Source organism: Malurus melanocephalus, unplaced genomic scaffold, assembly GCF_030028575.1.
Source record: "Malurus melanocephalus ecotype Western Australia unplaced genomic scaffold, MMel_1.1 scaffold_162, whole genome shotgun sequence".
Classification (NCBI taxonomy): domain Eukaryota; kingdom Metazoa; phylum Chordata; class Aves; order Passeriformes; family Maluridae; genus Malurus; species Malurus melanocephalus.
The window spans coordinates 1,219,752-1,240,090 of NW_026623394.1; the positions used below are offsets into that span (position 1 = coordinate 1,219,752).

Below are 20,339 nucleotides of genomic sequence, written 5' to 3' on the forward strand. Positions count from 1 at the left end.
GGGGCTCTGTCGGCGGGAGGGGCTCTCTGAGGATGGGTTGTTGATGTGAGGGTCTCTGTGGGGAGAGGTCTTTGGTGGGGGGGRCTCTGTGAGGAGGGGGCAGCCGGCCGTGAGGGGTTGTGTGAGGAGGAACCMTTGGTGAGAGGGGCACTTGGTGTGAGGAAAGAGTAACCAGCTGTGAGGGGTTTTGTGAGGTTAGGTTTTGGCTTGAGGACACAGGTGAGGGGTAATTAGGCTGAGGGATAGGAGAACTGGAGGGAGCTGGTGTGTGGGGCTGCTGAGGGGAGTTTAGGAAAGAAGGTTTCTGGGAGCCTCATGGGAAGATCATGGGGAAAGGGGCCTGAGGGAGAAGATGATGGAGGGCTGCTGCTGAGGCCGTGCAAGCTCAACCAGCATGCCTGAGGGGTGGTGGTGGGGGGAGCAGAGGGACGGTGGGGCTCAGTAATGGGGTACATAGGGCCTGGACATGTGTAGGGAGATAAGATATAGGAGAAAGGCTTGGTGCAGGTGGGAATTTCTTGGGGGTAGGTGTGGTGGGGGACAGTGGGTTTGGGGCAGGCTGGCTGGATGTGGACATTGAGCCAAGGGGAGCTGCCTCTTTGGCTGGGAGCAGCTCAGGTACAGGCAGTGACAGTCCCAGAAGATGGTAGGTGTCTTCTGTAGTGGGACTGCCCTCACTTAATAGATGCATTTCAACCTGCCCTTGGCCAAGCTATATCTGGGTTGTGTCCAGAAGAAGGAAAAAAAAAATCTCATGGTCTTAGCACATGGTCTGGTAAACTGTACTCTTGGCTCTCAGTGGTGGGTGTTGAACTTGGTAGGTTGTTGAGCCTTTGTGTGCTTTGGTATCTCCATCTAMGGAGCAGAGATAACAGTTGGTTTCATGCAGGGATTAATTATCGCATCTTGTAGTCACGTATTTGTTTATTTGTTTTTACTATAGATTACAGCTGGAGGAATTCTAAACAGTCCACTTCTCCTTGTCATGGTGTTTGAGCGCATTGTGCTCCTGTCTGAACAGAGGAAATCACTGAGGTCAGTCTCCCTTGTGTTTATAGTTGCTTTCCCTTTCAGAAGTATAGGGGCAARGAATCATCAAAATAACAATTTGTACTGACATCCTGATAATAAATGAATAGAAACAGTTACATAAGACACAAAGTTTGTCAAAGGTGTGTTTGTAGGGATGGCTTCCGCTTTTGACTTAGGAATTATACTGAAGGGACAGTGTGCTCTGTTATAAAGTACCCTGCAAATATTCAGTTTTGAGATGTCCCCAACATGAAATAATACAATTCTGTAAATTCAATATTACTTCTAGTGCTGAAATAAAACAGGCGAAACAAATTTCTTTCCTATTTTCCCCATAATCTAACAGATACTTTGTATCATAAGAAGGCTTTGTATCCAGCCACTGTTGAGGTGATGCTGGATACGATTTAGGTAAATTTTGCATTTACCTTTGGACAGTTATGKGGTACCGTTTAACCTGGGATTGGGGGAAATCTGAGAAACATTGTTGACTCTAACAATTGTGAACCACGTCTAGAATTTTGTGAACTTGTCACAAGGTGGTCTGATACTTCGTCTTTTCAAATCCCAATAGGAAAAGTGAGACAAATGTGGATCACTTCAAACATATGTTGTTGTGGGTATTGGGAGAGGCAAACTAAAGGTTTATCTGATTATCTCAACCTTGAAGTTGGCAGCTATGACAGGAAACTTGGTTTCATTCATCTGCCAAAGATATTTGTAGTGTATCATTTGACAAGTTAAAAGGCATTTTTGTAATGACACAAAAATAAAACCATCCGCTTTCTGAAACTACTGTTTCTGTCTTCTGAAATAATATGGGTTTGGAGACATGCTTCTGGGGAAATTAAGGGCATGCTTGAAAAGTAAACATTTGTGTTTTCAAATTTTAGAAGAATGGTGTTTAATGTGAATMTGCTCAGCATGGCCTATTGATACTAATTTGGTTTTGTACTTGTATTGTCAAATTAGTGGGTATCATTTGCTTCCTGAGATGGGAGAACAAAATGGAGCAGTAAGAGAGGGAGTGATCTGCCCACGGGGTCAAAAGGTAGAATTGAGAATTAGGTTCTTCTGAATCTTGATCTTGTACTTCTTTCTGCAGACAAATTGCCTGTAAAGCTCATGAATTATGAGAGTTAGTGAGGTCCATGGAGCTAACCCAGCAAATGCCAGCAGAGTCTGGGCCTCAGCTCTTTGTGTTACACACTAAAAGATAATGAGAGGTCTAGGTAAAACTSCTTGGAGTCTCTAACAGTGGCTGCAGAAAAATGTGAATAATGCTTTACCATTAACTATGAAGTATTTTACTTGAAATGCTAGATCTGCATTTGAAATGTATTCAGTGACTGCTTCAAAAATACACCCTATAATCTGTGAACAGATAGTTTAGAAAACGTTCACTGAAATTGTGAAGGAACAGCCAGTATGAAAATTATGTTTATTGTCACTAGCTGAACTAAATAGCACATTTAGCTTTCCCCGTTCATTTCATTAGGAGTGTTCTTGTTGCTTTCTCAGAAGACCATAGAAGGCATCTAGAAAGTTAGTTCAGCTTCATCTGCTAATTTCCTGATGCAAATTTAATCCATTTAAAGAAAAACTAAACAGGTTTATGTGTGTCTGCATCTGGGATTTGCACCRGTCTATCTGTCAGATAGCCATAACCAAAATTAATTCTGTCTGAAGGAGGTGCCAGAACATCAATAAATAAATATTGCGAATTGCCTAGCGGTTCAGCTGACAGGCAGAACTGGTTTCAACACATTGCTCCCAATGTGCCGCTACAGAGCTGGTCCTGGAGTAGACCCATAAGACATTCCAGCATGGACAGGACCTTTAAGAGCATGCACCAGCCTTCCATGATATTGTAGAAGAGGAAGTAGAGAACAATACCATGTCCAACGGAAACTGTGGCAAGAATTTATTCAAGGCATGTTGTAATTCTCAAGCTGGGAGTTTGGCCAGGACAGTGGGGTTAACACCCCTACTCCTTTAGAGGTGTCATAGTTTATTTTTTTTAATGACTTTAAGTGATGAGAAGCTTGGCTTTCTGTCTCAGCAGAATGATACCAGATCAAGCAGCATAAACTTCTTATGGCAACATGAAGGTGCTGGTTCAGAACTCAGAGCAGTGATGAGGCCTAGTACAGTAATCATTGCTTTATAAATACTTGCAGTAGATAAGAAAGATAAGAGTGTGATTAGGGCACAGTTTCAGCTGCTGTAATTACAGTCATGCCTTCCTCAGCTTTCAGTCCACATGCTGCTTGAATCTGGCCATTTTTAAGYAAACAATTGTAAATTTTAGAAGAAAGCATAGAACTTGAAGCAGAGAAATCTGGTTATTAATTATATAGCAATTGTGAACAGCAGTTATCAATGCTTTTTCTTAGGAAATTTGTCATCATACAAGCAGAGTATAATTTAGCCAACGTAATTCTTTCATGCCATTGAGATTTTTTAGAAAGCGTTCTTTGTATGTATGTTGTACMGATTTAGAACTTAACTTTCAGCTTGTTCTCTGTTTGCAGAGAAGATAAGCACTTGAGTGTTTTAGTGAGTGACTAGTTGTGCAATGCACAAATGAGGAATTGTTTTGACTTTACTAGCACATGAAACCTGCCATCATTCCTATAGTGCAGTTTGGGCCATTATTATGGGTTATGAGGTTATACAGGAAAAACATGTTCTAGAGAAAGGCTGGTCAAAATAAACGAGGTAGAGTCTTACAGATTATAACAATCTGGTTTTGTATCAATGATGCAGATGCTTGGGTAAGTCCACTGGGGATGAAGATACCATGTCAGACAGCGTCCCTCTGACAGTTCATGTCGTAAGGACAAAAATGAAGCAATACTGACATTATTACGTAACTGCTTTTATATTCTATGACAACAATAATAATACTTCACTCTTCTTTTAGCTTTTATTAGATAAACACCTTCCTTACTGTKCACTTCTGATTGTCCCATGAGTTGAGTGGTTTTAGCTATTAAGAAATGGGGAAATGGTGGCACAAGAAGAAGTACTTGCCAAGGTAAATGGGAAATCAGTGTCAGAGACATAAACAGAATCTGTCCCCCTCTGCCCTCTGGGAAACCAGACAAAAGTGGAAAAGTGGCTTGCAGTGTGACTCAACAGCTTTTCCTTCCTCAGCCACTGCCATGCTGGGCAATTACAAATAAATGCCAGTAGGTCATTTCCACCTGAGTCGAACAGGTTTCCAAGGGACTCTAGGTAGGATGTCTTCTGCTGGTGAGGATTCTTCAATGGGTCTTTGCAATAGTTTTGCTTTGAAATCTTGTCAGAATTTCAGAACTAACTGKTTTTTTAGTCCATGACAACTGACTGTAAGGAGAGCCTTACAGTTGAGGTATCTCAGATTTTTTCCCAACAGCAGAAGGAAGGGGGTTTTACTCTGACATTGGTTCAGAATACCTGTAATGGGTACAAGAATCAATATTATGGAGGCCTTGATCTTGAACAGTGACTGGTGGAAAGAAGCAGCATAGGAAAGGCCTTGGCTCTGGTCCTTGGATRGATGGGTAAGAAGAGGCCTTTGGCAGAGAAGAGAGAAAGGTGACTAATAATATGAAACTGGGAGGAAACTCATTTCAGTTATGCAATCTGCTGGCTTCCCTTCTCTGAGGGAAGACACCTTTTGTTAGTTGTTCCACTGGCACTTGCTGCTCATGCTGTCTTCTGAATAGAAGTCTAAACCAATTATTTCTCTGCTTGACTTAGGAAGCTTMATTTAGCTTTGCAGCAATGAAAATACAACAGCATTTCATTTCTTTGTTCTCTGTCTGCAGGATTTCTTTTAGTTTTACTTTGCCTCTTCCCTATATTATTGGTTCTTTTCCTGGCTGTAAAGCAGTTTAGCCAAGATGAAGAAACTTCTTTTCTGCTGTTATGCACTCAGTCCCCATATCTCACTTGTTCCATGGTTTTCTATGTCCTTTTTGCCACATTGCCAAAGCTTCCATGGAGAATTTTGCTGTGGCGGTTCAAGAAGATGCTGTCGTCTGGTCTAATCCATGTCCACAGGTTTCCCTTCATAGCTGAGTCAGCAGAAGGGAGTTTGCWCTGTTCCTGACCCCGCTGGGTTTTGTTGGCCATCATAGCTCAGACCCAAACCTSACAGTGCTGTGACTACCCTGGCCTTTGTCCTAGACTGGCTAGTGCAGGGGTGTGTATTTACACCAGCTGACCATGGTACAGGGAATGTACTTCAGGAAGAGCAGTTTGCTAGAGATGATGACTGGAACTGCTGGAGCAACAGTTGGTGGAACTCTTCTGAGAGCTCCTRTATTCCATATTAGCTTGGTGACTTTTCCAGTGATCTGCAACAAACAGCTTCTCTGTTGACCCCCATCTGGATCTTCATCTCCTGTTTTATAGATTTTTAACTAAAACAACATTTTACGTTGTTGTAAACATGTGTCCAGACACTGATTTTTATAATCTGTAAAACACTTGTGAAAATGTGGCCTTGCTCTTCAGAAATTCTGCAGTCACCTATCTGAGACATTGTATTTCACCYTTGAATAAGATTCTAGACCAGAAAAAGAGTTAGACTGCATACAGATTAACAAATGTGTTGCTAGTATCTCTGGCTACTGCAGCATGAGTCACCCATCAGTGCTTGTCAGAGTCTGGCGTGACCTCATTGAAAGCTTCAACATCTCATATTTGAAGGCAGGTTGTAATCCAGTGTGGGAATCCTAAATAGGTGGGGAATTAAGTTCTGAGATTGTGAGAATGCATACATCATAAACATCCCCCTGGAAATCAATTATGCCCTCACCAGAAATATTCTTACAGATTCCTGAGGATCTCTTGATGCTAAGCCTGCCTTTCCCTGCTTTTATTAAAAAACCTACCTGTAACTATTCACTACAATAACAGAAATCAATTCTGCTAAGAAAATTTAAGAGTGGATAGAATGTGTCAGGGAGAAGATGCTCTGTTGTTTGCTAGGACAAGAAAGAGCTGATGGTTCCTTTTTATTTATCACAGCTTCTACAAACTTTTGTTCTTTTTTTTTTCCCTATGTCAGTAATGGGGCTTCTCGTACGCTGGTTGAGGGAGACAGGTAAGCAAACAGCAACAGGAGCTATAGATGAGTGAATCAGCTTGTGGTACCTTACATGTGTGCCTTAGATATGTAGTGTGGTGATGAGACAAAAAGTGGAAGTCTACAGGAGTTTAGAAATGGGAYGATTCTCTTCAGCTGGTGCTCGCTGAGTAAACATGAAGCTTGTGCTCAGTCGTTCCCATGGGTGGTCACACACTAACCATGGAGCAATGGAGCAATGCTGCTCACTCTAAACTGAGGCAGCTGCTGGCAGTTTAACTGCAGAMCCCACATCTAGAAACAGACAAGCAGAAGTTCTCATCCTCTCACCTGCTACTGAGGGAACTCTGAGTCTCTAAAAGCACAAGACTGGYATTGTACCACAGGTATCTGCTGCCATTTGAACTGAAAATTAAATCCCTGGCCGCTGGTCTGGTTGCTGTCCTTAGGATATATGAATTGTCTTGCCATAGGTAATTTCTGTATGTGGCAAAGTTGTTTGTGCCAGCCTGGCAGCTTTGTCCATAAGCAGCAACAATAGCTGTCTCTTGGTTTTCTAAACCCACTCTCCTGCAGCTCCTCACTGGTTCCACAGAGCTGCTTTGTCACAGAGTGTCAGTAACTTTGCAAAAGTCACTGAATCCTTTACTGTGCTTGGGATCAACCCCAGCATTTGTCTGAATGTAGGTATGTGCCTCCTGCAGACCTACTTTTCCTATCCAGACTMTTAACTGGTAAGTTTATTCTCTTACCCTTTGCTTTAGGTAGACTGTAGTATGATTTCTCATTTCTTATTTTTTTTTCAGTCTGGGAACCTGGATGATTATTATTTTGGGGTGGGAGAAGAGGGCAAAAATCCTCTGAGTAGATAAATTGTATGTTCTGGTCCTTCTTTAAGGAAGGTGTAGAAGGTTAGAGAATCAAGACATGCATGTGATTTGTAAGAAGAAAATAGGCAACCTTAGGCCTTTTTACCCATAATTCTTTACCACAGAGATCAGCCAGGCACTATCTGCTAAGGTACTTTGTGAGTCCATGATGAAGTAAGTTGATGGCTGTGCCCAGTTKCTAGTACTGAGGAAAGTGCACATGCACACAAAACATATCTAGTTTTTTTTAAATAATGCCTTTTATGTTTTTTTGCACAGAGACCAAGGCTAGATGATGTTTTGAGACTGMGCATACCTTTTCTGGATGATCTGAGGGATGCACATGGTGTTATAGTAGGGTGTAAGAGATGGGAGCCCTGCAGAAGTGTTGTCCATGCTGCATTCAGCTGTGGGGGTGTTGGCTTAAACAATTGATCCAGCATTTGAAGCACTATTGCTTGATTTATGTCTTGATTTTTGGTATCTTGGCAGACCTTTCTTTGAYATACCAAAGCATACCGCGGGTTTTAGTAGAATTCTGCTCTTRCATCAAGCTTAAACCTCATTGCTGCTCCCCGCCTTCAGCTGGAAACGGACAGACACCATTTGTGATTGAATATCCTGAGTCACCGATTCCCAGCTGGCATGTGCGCTGCAGTTCCATCTCTTCCTTTCCGACTGCACTCCCTAGAGGAGATTGGGAACAACTGCAGTCGTCAGCTCCAGCGTGGTTTGTGCGCTTGCTGGGATCCACACAATTGGTGGACAACCCCTGTCTACGTCTATGGGGTGAGCTGCTTGTGATTTGTTACTGTATGCCTGGTGTTTCCATACCGGAAAATAGAACAGGTGTAGGAATATTAAAAAAAAAAAAAAATCAGTTTCTTGATATATGCTAGAAAAATATCTGCATTGTGCAGATGGTGATAGGATATCTTCATTAAATAATCAGTGGAGACAAATCATGAGGCCAGTAGTGCTTTCACAATAAAATTGTGTGAAAATGGATGAAAATTAAGAATCTAAAGAGATGATTAAAGGTGAGGTAGTTACTCCCTACACTGGCAAAGTTCTGCTGTCAGGAGCATGGGTCCACCATGCAGGAACTGGCAAGTTATCTGTTCTGTCAGACACTCGTGTTCTGTGTTTGTTATCCTGCTTGTGCAGTGTCCCAAAGAAATGCTGCTTAAGCTCAGCAGGGAAATAATGCAACACGTTGCTATGTTATTTCATCTGACCAAAACATTTTCACTATGTAATGCTTGCTGCTAGTCTTGTGCATAGCTCTGGGGGAAAATGAAACACAAAACACTTCATTGAGCTTTCTGATCCAACAGGTCTTGACATATTGCTGCTGGACATGTCTCTGTGTCTGATGTGAACTGCGACAGTTCCATTCTATCCTGCTAAARTAACAGCATATTAAACAATACTATTCTGTCCATACCCTTTCCAGCTATTGACTAAAAAGTTAAATTCTTATTAAGCTAGTTTTAATTTACGTGTCATAAGATATTAGTTAATGGTCAGCTGGTTTTCCTGGCATAAAGAATGCAAAGTATATAACACAAATTAATGCTTGTYTGGGACCAAATGAGTTAAACCAGCTCATTCTGCTGAAATGTCCAGTGAAATACCATGATGCTCTGCATGTCAAATCTGTTTGCAACAGGTTACCAGTATTTGCCTGGGACAGTYCATCCTGTTAGCAGGCACTGATCCGGCTACGGAGGAGATATGTGGGTTGTGCTGACTCATGAAAGCAGGTGCAAATTGCATCAGTGAAGGAAGGAGTGGCTCACCTTAGGAGCAGGATGTAGGTTTTAGTGTAAGAACTGTCAACAAAGCACCTCAAGAAGAAAGTTGGGTTTAAAAATATGTGAAAGAGACTTTGAAATCTGACTTGATGAAATTCTGATTCTTCTTGCTTCATCAGGGGCTTGCTTCAAATGGGGTTGGTGCACAATTGTTAACACCACCGAGGTGTCTTGGGAAAACATGCACTGTAGCTGCAGACAGCAGCAGTCCTAAGGCAAGTTTTCCGGGGAAGTTTGGATGACAGCTGTTCAAAAACTTTCATACAGTTACTCTCTTATTCCTTCTTTACAGATCTGACTCATCTGTCCCTGTCCTAAACATCCTCAGTTTCCGTAATTTTTTTCTCTCCTCTCATTTACCTCATGTCTCGCATCTTTCAAGGTTCCTTTTGTATCTCTGGGCTTAATTCTATTAAATCCAGTTCCTTTGAATTCTACTTTGCTTGTGCTTTGCACCTGCTACAGAGCCCCAGCAAATTTGGCAGCTAAGCCATGGGCACTCCAGAGAAAACAACTGTCTAGACCAGGCACCTTCTGCCCAATGCCCTGGACATATCCCAGCGCTCCCAGGCATTACTCTGTATTCAGAACAACATGTTGCTATGCAAATGATTCCTTTCTGTTCTTCCTCTTACCTCCACAGAGTTATATGCACCCAACTTCTCAGCAGGCACTAGCCTAATGTTTATTGATCTTTTRCAGAGGTCTGATGCAAAGGAAGATTGATAAAATCTTGTCCAGTGTTTTTGTGAACTCATAATTGCACCTACCTCCTCCTAGGGAATGAGGCAAATGGGAGTGAGGGAGCCCACAGAATAAACAGTGCCTTCTGCAGACCTGGAGATAGTGYAAGCTGGAGGCCATCATTGCAAAGACCTTACAAAGCATCTGGTTTCCAGCAGAATTCAGGTAGGTGTGTTACTCTTTCCTAAAATGAAGGGAAATCAAATCTTGGTCTAAGGAGTCCTATGGCATGGGAAGGGCAGAGAAGCCTTAATGCAAAGTCACAAGCTGTGCCCGTTCCCAGTTAAAGCCCCTGTTGCCCATGGCAATCATAGAGCCTGTCAGCGTCCTGCAGCTTTCATACAGAGATGTGACCAAAATAGCTCCACAACTTTACAATGTGGCTAAAAATAGCTTGCAGGTCAGCTTTTTTCTCAGAGGTGGTGGTGACATCGGGGGAGAGCACTCTTGCTCCTGTTCAGTGCAGGTAGAACTGGGTAAACAAAGCCGGACAGGAGCAGTTTAGCTGGACAGCCTCGAGGAAAGCAAGGAGATAAGGGATGGGAAGGGACTAAGGAGAGATGGACAAAAGCGTCAAAGGTGTGGGCTGACCTGCTGCCACAGGCCAAGTTAGTGTGCTTATAYCCAGACAACTTCTCCCTGAGGTTTAGTTTCCATGATGTTTGAGAGTTATCAGTCTGTTCCTGTCTCCTTGTGGCCCATGTCAGGATGTGTCACTGGATGGGCTGGCCAGCCAGTGCAGCGTTTCTTGCTCCTCATTTCCAGACAGTGAACACAGCCCATGACATCACCTCTGGCCAGCGGCGGATCAGAGGCTAGGCCATGGCAATGTCAAGTGTGTTTTGCTGTAGCCATTCAACCAGAGAGCTGGTCTTTTACAGTACAATTTGCATGTGGAGAAATCTGGATAGCCCTTAGTTCTAGGGGGATTTCAGTATTTGTTCTTGGGCCAAAAATAGGCTGTTTTTATGGGGTTGAACTGTCTGTTTTTGTAGAGCATTACGTTTTACCAAAGGASCAAAGCTGCACACCATGATCCTCAGAGTTTTAGTCTCTGTTGTGTATACTAAGTCTGGCTGTGGAGATGAGTCTCAGCCAAGTCTGGAAGTTAAGTGCCTGATTTGGAACGTTATGGGAATCTAATGTAGGTTATGTGAGGTTTGTCATGCCTGCAGCTCCTGTGCTGCTGAGGTAAGTRTACTGCAGCAGGCTGTGCTAGCGAGAATTTCCTTTGTGCTGCAGGTTTCATGCCTACTGCTTTTATAGTGCTGAAAGAAAGGAAGGAGACAACAAAAATGTGAAAAATCGAGGCCAGGTCATTACTGTCAGAYGAGGACAGAGTCCTGTAGCCAGTCAGATGTGACAGAATGCACTTGCTGATGCTGCTACCAGGAAGCTTGAGAGAAATGTGACTGATAGCAGTGCGCATGTGCCTTTGGAGGAAGGAGGCTATGTGTGAGCTCTTGCAATGCTTTTCTCTGCCCAGCAACATCACTGCTTCTTTTCCTGGTGTTCTGCTTAAGCAGCTGTTCTGCATTTGTGATCCAATCTATTCTTCATACAGGACCATCTTCATTGTCATAATCAGAAGGGCTGATAGTACCTCAGRTTTGCTTTGAGTAAGCACTATAAAAAGGGCAAAAGCTCTATAGTTATTATTCTCTTAAATTGTTGTGAGTCTTGTAAGACCAGCCCCTGTCCCCACCTATGYTGAATGGCTCCTGTTGCCTCACAAGAGGGAGACTTCAGCCAAATGCATCTCCATATTGACAAGTACAGAGAGAATTATGCGCATGATCAGCTTGCTAAGAATTTCATTTGATGTGCAGCTGGAAGTCAGCTGCCAATAGAAAAGAGAGMTCTGCATCCCTAGTTGTGTGCTTCTACGTGCATTTAGAAGCTACAGGCCACGTTAACTGCAGACTGCAGTTAGAACAGGTAAAATCAACTCAATACCACCACCATGATGGTTCAGCAACAGTAATTTCTGGGCACTGCAATTTCTTACTACAGCCTGCTCCTTCCCTTCAGTGAGAGCTGCTCCCTGGTCTGCCCTGCCCAGCTTGTAAATGTAGCTCATCAGTCTCTTGTTTTTTGCAAATGAGCTGCGTAGGTAATGGGAGGAGGAGGAGGAGGCAGCAGCACTGCAACCTGCCCATCCCCAGCCGGTCATAAAGGCTCTGTGCTCCTTAGGCTTTCTGAAGTTATTTGCCATGTGAATCGTGTGGGTATAAAACTTCGTTGTTTCCTTAAATGCTCTGTCTTTTGCAATAGGAGGTCATTTCCCAGTGGGGAAAACAGGCTGTTGATGTGGTAGGCACTCAGCTTGTCGTTTGGAARAGATCCAGAGCTGATTAGTTTGGGCGAAGCAGTGTGCTAACACAGGCAGAATGCACCCAGACTGGCTCTGGTCGAGATAGGGGCTATCTCCCCGCACTCCCCACCTCTGTTCGCAGCCCCCGGCTCAGTGTGAGCACCGGTCCCTTTCCCTGTCCCTGCCTGTGCTGGCACGCCCATAGGGAAACAGAATTTGCACCCGGTGCTGCTTGCCTGTGTCCTGATCAGTACCAACCCTCCCAAAGCAAACAGTGATTTGCCTGTCTGCACTGACTCAGCTGTGCTGAAGGCAGGAATCAGTAATAAATCCGGTTCAGTAAAGTCCATAGGTAAGGAACAGCCTTCTGTAGCAGATACTGAGGCATTTTAAAGGAACTCAACTCTGTCCCAGGAAGTGCACTGCAGTGAGCAATGCTACATTGGGCAAGAAAGCCTACCCAGGAGCCATTAATCTCTCAACATCTGTAGCCCTGCGGTTGTAAGCGCTGGGGGTTGTCTTCCCCTGCCTGCAATTACTAGGTAACAACTGGGAATTCAAAGGAATCTTGGCTATCTTTAGGAAGCCAGTACCTGCTCTTTGCCTTYTCTCAGGAAACAAGGTCCTTCATTACAGCCTGTCATGGCAAGGGGCTTGCAGATAAGGAGGAAGGGCAGGAAACCTGCTGGGCTTTGCTTCTTTAGCAACTCTAAATATTTTCCATAGTCTGAGCACTGTGAGTCAGCATTTCTAGAGCCTTGACTTGTTTACAGCAGCAATCAGTGAGATGGTACAAGGTAGGAGGGGTGTGGAGGTATGTTTGTGTCTAAAATGAGAACCCCTTTGCCCAAGCACAAGTGGAGAAGTTACCAACAGTATTTTCCATTTGTGACTAACAGGAGGCAAAGGAATGGATACTCTGAACAGTAACTGCAATGGAGCCATTTCCAGGTTAAGGAGTTTGCTACTGTGARTAAGGGAATTGGAACTTCACAAAACTGTATTTATACCACATTGCCATAGTTCACTTGATTAAAAAAAAAAAGGAAAAAAAGACTGCAAATAGTTAGGATTATCAGTATAGTGGGATAAAAGTAATATCTTATGAATTAATTTTGTATTAGCTTGGCTGGACAGGCTGTGAGGCAAGAATACCCCCAAAAGTGTGCAAGTAACTAATCAAACACTGAAGTTTCCATTCAGARCCCATTCCTGTACTGGAGTAAGGAACACCAGTAATGGGATATCTTCTGTTACCACATGCAAGCTTTTTCCCTATGCCTGACTGGTCAGCCTGGCTGGATCTTGTGGTAAAGGGAGGTGACATCAAAACCAAGATATATAAGATCTGCAACCTCAGTTCTGCAAAGGTATTTATTTTGAAAATTCTAGTTTCCATAGCGATGTAGTGCTGTTCTCTCTCATCTTTCTCCCATTACCCCAATCTTAGCAGCCATTAGATAAATTATCAGTGAGGCAAACCTTAGCATTTTTTAATCTTAAGTGATTTTATATATGTTGGTTCCTCAGTGATTCAGAGGCGCTCAGTCAAGGATTGACTCATATCCTTTCCTGGGGCTGACATGAGGTCTATTGCAGTGAGAAGATGATAATGAAGAATGAATATTATTAATTCTACTTGGTGAATGAATTCCTAGGCTACTTTCCAGTAGAGTGGGGTTCTTCTATCTAGAATTCTGGATGAGTTGTCTATTTTAGGCCATTAGATTTTACTTGTGTTCCACTATAGCTTCATTAAGACATCATATTTTTATTTCATACATGTAGTAAATAAATCCTTTTGTAAGGGTTGCTGTGTACTGCTGTTCACGCGGTGTTCTTTGCCCCAGAGGTGACTTTTGGACACAGTTCCCCTTCCTGCYGTTAACAGAGCCAGTGCTCATGGCTCATTCCTTCATTCTTCTTTTCAAATCTACAAAAAATGAGCAGTTAARAAAACAATGCAAGATCTTTTTTATTGGTGTGTTTTGTTTGTTTGGTTGTTGTTGTTTTGTTTTGTTTCCTGGTGCATCTGCCCTTTGCTGGTCAAGGAGCGACTAGCTTTGCCAGAATAGTTACACAGGTCGGAATGTAAAAATCCCAGACTTAACCCTGCAGCAATGATGGCATGCAAAAAAGCAAAGATGTGGAGATGATTTATTCTGATGGTGTAGTTTGCCTTTTAAGGAGATGATTTAGTGAGTTCTTTTGCCTATATGAACTGTATCTCCACCTGGGGAGCTCTGCCAGAATAGCTGTTCCACAAACCCTTTGCTGCAAACAACAGCCTTTGTCCTGGAATTCAGTCCTTGTGAGTAGGTAAGCAGTGAAGTACAGAAACTGTGTGGGAGAATGAGAGTGGCACTGTGGACCAGATTCCAAGATAAGGAAGTAGGGCTAAAGACAGGCGGGGGTTAGCCTTTGACTCCTGCAGCGTCCTCACTTAGTAACAAAAATACCTGAACTGGATAAAATGGAGCACAGATCCAGTAAATTGAGCATGCAGGAACTCCTCTATGGAATTTGGATGTTAACAGGCATCTGCTGCACAATGCCCATTGCTTGCACTGCCAGTCAGTCTGTTTTACTCCCTAACCAGAGCCATCAGCTGTCTCATTTGTGTTCGGCCCATGAGTTCTTCAGAGGAGATGGGTTTTTAGAAGTTCTTCACCCTGCTTCTAATTGAGCTCCCSTGGATACCTGGCAGAAATAGCCTTTTAAATCCCAAGAGGTAGAAGCTCACTTGTGTTCCAAAGAATAGTAATCCTTACAAAATCTCTATTTTAAATGTCAAATATTTACTTTTAGCTGAATTATGCCCATTCATTGAGAAAACTAATAATACTTTGCTCTTCACAACGCAGCTTATCAGTGAATCCCATATATATTTTATGCAAAACATTAAAAGGTGGTTGCTTATCTTTTCATTTACCTTTTTCCCCCTCTTCRTGTTCCTGCATTCCTATGTTTTGAGATAAGGTGAACAAAAGTTCTCCTGCTGCTATCTCTAAGCTATGTATTCTGCAATACCTTCACTGTGTTTTTTCTGATTCACTCCCTCTGAGGTGAATGGCCCCAGTTTTTTTAAATTTCCTTCCCTGTGTCCCATAATGAGGCAGCAGTCACAGTAATAACTCAAAACAATAACCCCTCCAGATCTGGTGTTCTGTCAGTGCTGGGCATTGCTAGGCTGGAAACCCTGTGCTGGAAACACAAGCAGTGGAATCCCCATGTGCTAAATGCAGACATAACCCAATACACATTTAAAACCTTATAATTTTAAAAAATCCCTGTTTGAAAATAACTGCTTGGTATCCAAATGGAATGAGAATGAAATGTGACCAGCAGCCTTGTGACTGTTGTGTTGTATAACAAGATAAAAAGYGCTTGGGATTTGTGGATTGAGCTTTTTTTCATTTGTCTTCCAGAGGTCAAAGTCTACTGCAAACAGTGACCAATACAATTCCCTGTGTAAGTCAGGCCTGACTGCCTGTGCCTCAGGTCCTAACAGCAGGGCAGTTTGTGCAAGAACACCTTGGAAGGTATTTGTGTGGTTTTCTTTGTGGTCCCTGTGACAATCCTAGGAAGCAGGAGGAGATCCAGAATTGTCTGAAAGCCAGGATTCTTTGGGAAATCCCAGAGAGAAATGATGAGAGATGTAGCTGAGGCCAACCTGCTAGCCTGCCTCCCATGCTGCTTCTTGTATGTGTCCAAGAAACTTTGCCCAGTTTATACAATTGCACTCAGTTTTGCATGCAGAGATGGGCAGCAGATGTTACTCATGCCTGTGTGAACACTTCAGTGTCTTTACAACAGGGATGATCCTCAGACTGAGTCCTGTTAAACAATGGATGTACCCACCAGAAGTCCCACTGGTTACAGCTTGTTCAAAACACTTTGAAGTATGGTCACACCATCCTTCTTTGGGCACTCAAGGGGATTGACTCACAAATATGAGCAAAATAAAATTAGATGGCTTAAGTGGCTGCAACCCCAGCTGTGTCCCCACTGCCCAATTCCCAGAAGGTCATCCTTGCAGCCAGGCTGGCTGTGGAAGGCAACTCCTGAGCTGCTGTACTGACAGCTCATTCTTCAGGGTGTTAATATTTGTCTGGCTCCTCTGTGAAACAGTTCAGGAAGCTTAACCAGAATAAAAATGTGCACTTTTCCATCTGAAGAATTGTTTTTTTTAGTTTAATTTCTCAAATGGGCTCTGAGAAGCAGMAGCATTGCTGTGAGGGCAGGGCAGAGAGGGATGACCTTCCCTTTTGGGAGCAGCCATTACGTCAGTTTTGCTGCCTCACAAAACTGTGCCCTATGGTTATTTTTGGTGCTGGACTGCCTTAATTTTCTGGARAGTGAATGAAAGATTAACATAGTGTGCTTATGGCCATTTGGAAACTAAGCTTTTGGGAAAAAGAATCATAATTCAGCATGTGTTGAGGTGAAAATACTTGAATTGCTAGGGATGGGAAAGATGAGTGTCCATGGTATCCATTTCTACAATTCGGTTGGGGATTAAATACTTTTTAATTTTGGGGTTTTTTGGTTTTTTTTGGTTTTTTTTTGGTTTTTTTTTTCTTTTTAAGACCTCTAACCCAATGCCTACTATCCAGCTGCCTCTAGAGAGAGAAATCTTTAAAGAGACCAGCTTTGTACCTATAAATAATGTACACAGCAGAGTACAAAAATGGAGTCAAGGAGAAGCTCCTCCTTACCTGAACATAACTGCAGCAGCTCTGTGAGAATAGCTGTGGTCAGGCTGTGAGCAGCACTCACACCCTGTCATCCATCTTGACTAAACTGCTTCTGAGAACTGATTCTGAGATTCCGACCCTTGAATATCAACTGGTAAATCACAACTGCATTGTASTGAAACACATTAGATTCCAGGGGCMRAAYRTGGYAAGGTTTTGAACAGTATGGTTATAATCTTGCTTAGAACTAGGGGTCTGCTTGAGTGCTTTGTTAAGTTGGATGTGTTGGAATATGGAGAATTTCGCAAGTCTRAACCCCTGCTATAAATGAAAACACTGTGGCAAAAAAATGTAAATAAATGCCACACATACTTTGTATAAGAGCACTTCCCAGTATCTATGAATATGGTAATTTTGGTGTTTCCCAATTTTGAGTTTTAAACAGGAGACAGACACATGAAATATTACAAAAGAAGCATTTTTTAAAAAWTTTATAGTTTCACTTTTAACTTRCCCGAAAACAGTTAATGGACACTAAATGAAGTGTCTTAAAGAGGATTGTCTTTGAAAGGAAATAATTTGTTCTTAAAAAAAATCACTTCTATAGCTTCTCAGTTTAGCTGCATTTTAATATGAACACAAAACACGTCCCAGGTCGGACTCTCCAGGAAAACTTTCTCATGATTCCTGTAAGAGTTGATTCATTCCTTGCTGCCTTGATTTTAAAGATTTAAATGGCAGGTTCTCTGCAAAGCCATCCACTTCAAAGCTTCATAAAACAGAGCTTTGAATAAATTACTGAGTTAGAAATTATACTGGCTGTGCCCAGCTTTGTGCCTGGATGTGGGAATACTTGGCACTGGATGCAGAATTCCAAGGTAAATTGCCTCTTTGCTGGCTTGCCAAAGAGCAATAAGAAGGAAAACTGCTGCAGATGAGCAGACACGGAAATCTCCAGTTTCCCTTTTCCAGAGAACACATCCTGAACAACTGTTGAATATTAATACACAGTATATAACTGGTGCAATGCTGGGCAAACACTGGGATTAACAGCAACTAGAGTTACTGGAGGGGCATGTGCCCCATTGTGGCAGGGGGAGACACCAGGCCACAGGGCAGCACTGCCTGCTGGAACTACTCTTACCTTTAAAATACATCCCTGCAGATGCAATGAGGAATCAGCGTGAAGTGGGGAAGGCCAACCATGTGAGGACACACCATGTTGTGGTGTGGGATGTCCATGCTTCGTGTGCCAGGTGTGCTACTGAAGGTGATGAGCTCCAGGCTGCATTATTTCAGACTTTTTTTAATCGGTTTTACAAGCTTTGGATAATATAGTATTGATAACATGATACTTCTAAGCAGTGACAGAGTTGCTTTGTCTTTCATAAAGGGAGAGCCTGCCTCCCTCTGTATTCAGTTTTCTGGTATGTCTGTGTGGAGTCGATTTGTCTGTAATTGTTTGCCTTCTTCAGAGTCTTTTGAAGTTTAAATCTTCAAGCTAGCTCCCTATATTAAAAATAAATTCTTCCAAGCCACCAATAAAATGTCAGCTGTGATTAAAGCCCAACTTCTGATTTTAAGACTTGTCTCCTAAGCACCGTGAGGTCACTCAATGAGTCAGCGTTTGAAAGGACCAGGACTGTTATTGTGTGGTTAAAGCCCAAAGTTCATCATTGCTTGCTTAGATGGTTTCATCACGTTTGAAATGGCTCTGCATTGTGCTGAAAGAAATGTAAACTGCAGGAATGATTTGGCAGRGAACTTGTGATATTTCAGGCACCTCAAATCTTGAAAAAACCCTCTGTATTAATGCAGAAATGGTATTTCTGGTAAGGAAAAGCTTTACCTCCTGCATAGTAAAGAGGAGGGTGAAGTGGGAAGCTGTGTTTGAGGCATAAACTTTCAACTGTGTTCTCTTAAAATGAAGCTTGGGAACTATAAAATSTCCAGACAAGGACTCAGTATAGTGCCAAAGTCTGATAGGGCTTTCTATACACATGAACTTTATTAATTTTGTTTATTAAAATAGTGGAAAAAATAGAACAGAGCAATAAGCTGCAAGGAAAAGCCTTGAGAAGCRAGTCAATACTATTTTGAAGACTATCTGTGGAGCCCGTKTCTAATTTTTGTGCACATTAATTGTAACAGTCTTTAATTACATGAACACATTTTATTTTGTCACTTTTCCTTCGTGATTGCTGCAGTGCACACTGTTGTGAGTATTTAGAGGCAATTAATCACACCAGAGGAGCGAATAACTTGGAGCAGGACTCTGACTCCAGCCTGTGGCAGTCGTGGGTCTCCTCATTCACTCTGCCCTTTTCCTACATTCCTAATTAACTCCTGCCTCAGTTCCTCACTGCTCCGTGCAACCCAAAACCCTTTGTCTCAGCACTGTCTGGAGAATTGGGCCTTAGTGGTGAAGGGGAATCCAGGAGCAGCACTTGAATGTCTTTCCCTCCTGCAGTCGAGGGTGGTTGGAGTGGAAGCAGGAGCTCAGGTCATTTAGCTGCCCCAAGCCCCCCTCCCAAACATGCTCAAATGGGGATAATCAAAGGTTTGAAATGGTATGAAATCTGTTGCAGATTCTGACAAATTTCAAGAGTTTTCCTTACACTCTCGGGCTTCCCCGACAACCTTTGATTTTTTGTTAAATATCAGTTAAATTTCCGGTGCTTCTCTCGGCCGTGGAGAGGTGCGTTTATTGAGCCCACCTTTCCCTGGCCGGGTGGATGGTGAGCACGCCCGGTGGCGGGTCCGTGCGGGGTGCAGCGGGTGGAGCCCTGGAGCCGGATGAGCTCCGGCTGCTGCGGGAGCGCTGCAGCTCGGCCGGGCAGCGATTCGGGGCGCTGCTGCTGCTCCGCGCTTCCCGTGGCTGTGGCTGGGAGCCCGGCCGCTCGCGGTGTTCACGTCCCTGCCCAGATCCCCTCCGCGTGGCCCTGGCTGGTGCTGTTCCAACCCCGCCCGCGTGTCACGGGGCGCGGTTCACCCGCTCCGTGACGGTAAAACGCGGCTTTACAGCATCCCGGGCCGCCCTGCTCCCGGTGACCCTGCGGTGAAACCCCCCCGGGGCCGCACGCCGCTCCCCGCCGGTTATGGAACACCCCAACGGCGAGGGCCGGCGATGGAGCCGGCTCCGTCACAGCCGCTCATTCCGGCTCTGCCGCGCTCGCACGGGGAGGGGGCGAAGCGCGTCCGCCCCGAAACAGTCCCGTCCCCGGCAGTCTCACCTGCCGCTGTCCCGGGGAGGGGGCGGCCGGGCGGGTCCGCGCTGACCGGGCCGGCTCTCCCCCGGCCGCGGCGCGGCGGGGCGGGGCGGGGGGCGGGCGCGGCGGCGCCGCTCGCTGATTGCAGGGCGGGCGCTGCCAGTCCACCGCCTCCCCCGCGCCAGCCGCGTCCCCGCGCCGGAGCCGCACGGCCCAGCAGCGAGCGCCCAGCCCGGCCCGGCCCCGCCAGCCGCCCCCCATGGAGGAGCAGCCCCACCACCACCATCACCACCACCACTATTACTACTACGGGCACCACCACCACCACCCGCAGAGCGCCTACCTGCCGCCGCCCGACGGCCGAGCCCAGCCCAAGCCGCCGCTCCGCCACGAGCACAAGCACGGCGGCCCGCAGCACACGGAGGCGCCGAAGCGGAGACCAGGTTGGGGCGGGCGGCGGGATGGGGCCTGTGACCTTCGCGGGGCGGCGGCGGGGCCCCCCCCTCTTCCTCCTCCTCCTCCTCCGCCGCCGCCTCCCCCGGCCCGGCTCGAAGCTTCTCCGCCGCGCTGGGGCCGC

At 44.5% G+C, this 20,339-nt stretch overlaps 1 protein-coding gene across 4 annotated transcripts in view; it reads left to right on the plus strand.

Annotated features, from left to right (window-relative positions):
- Positions 1-541: 541 nt before the first annotated feature.
- The window catches only part of NUFIP2 (nuclear FMR1 interacting protein 2), a 35,735-nt gene continuing 15,937 nt past the window's right edge, over positions 542-20,339 (plus strand). For 2 of the 4 annotated variants that reach the window (XM_057371994.1, XM_057371996.1), the window contains exons 1-3: positions 542-1,035; positions 7,261-7,770; positions 9,579-9,707. In XM_057371994.1, the coding sequence (XP_057227977.1) occupies positions 7,350-7,770; positions 9,579-9,707 (550 nt within the window). In that variant the 5' untranslated portion in view covers positions 542-1,035; positions 7,261-7,349. Of the gene's footprint in view, positions 1,036-7,260; positions 7,771-9,578; positions 9,708-19,938; positions 20,206-20,339 lie in introns of those variants that run through there. The other 2 variants (XM_057371995.1, XM_057371997.1) reach the window with 2 other exon arrangements.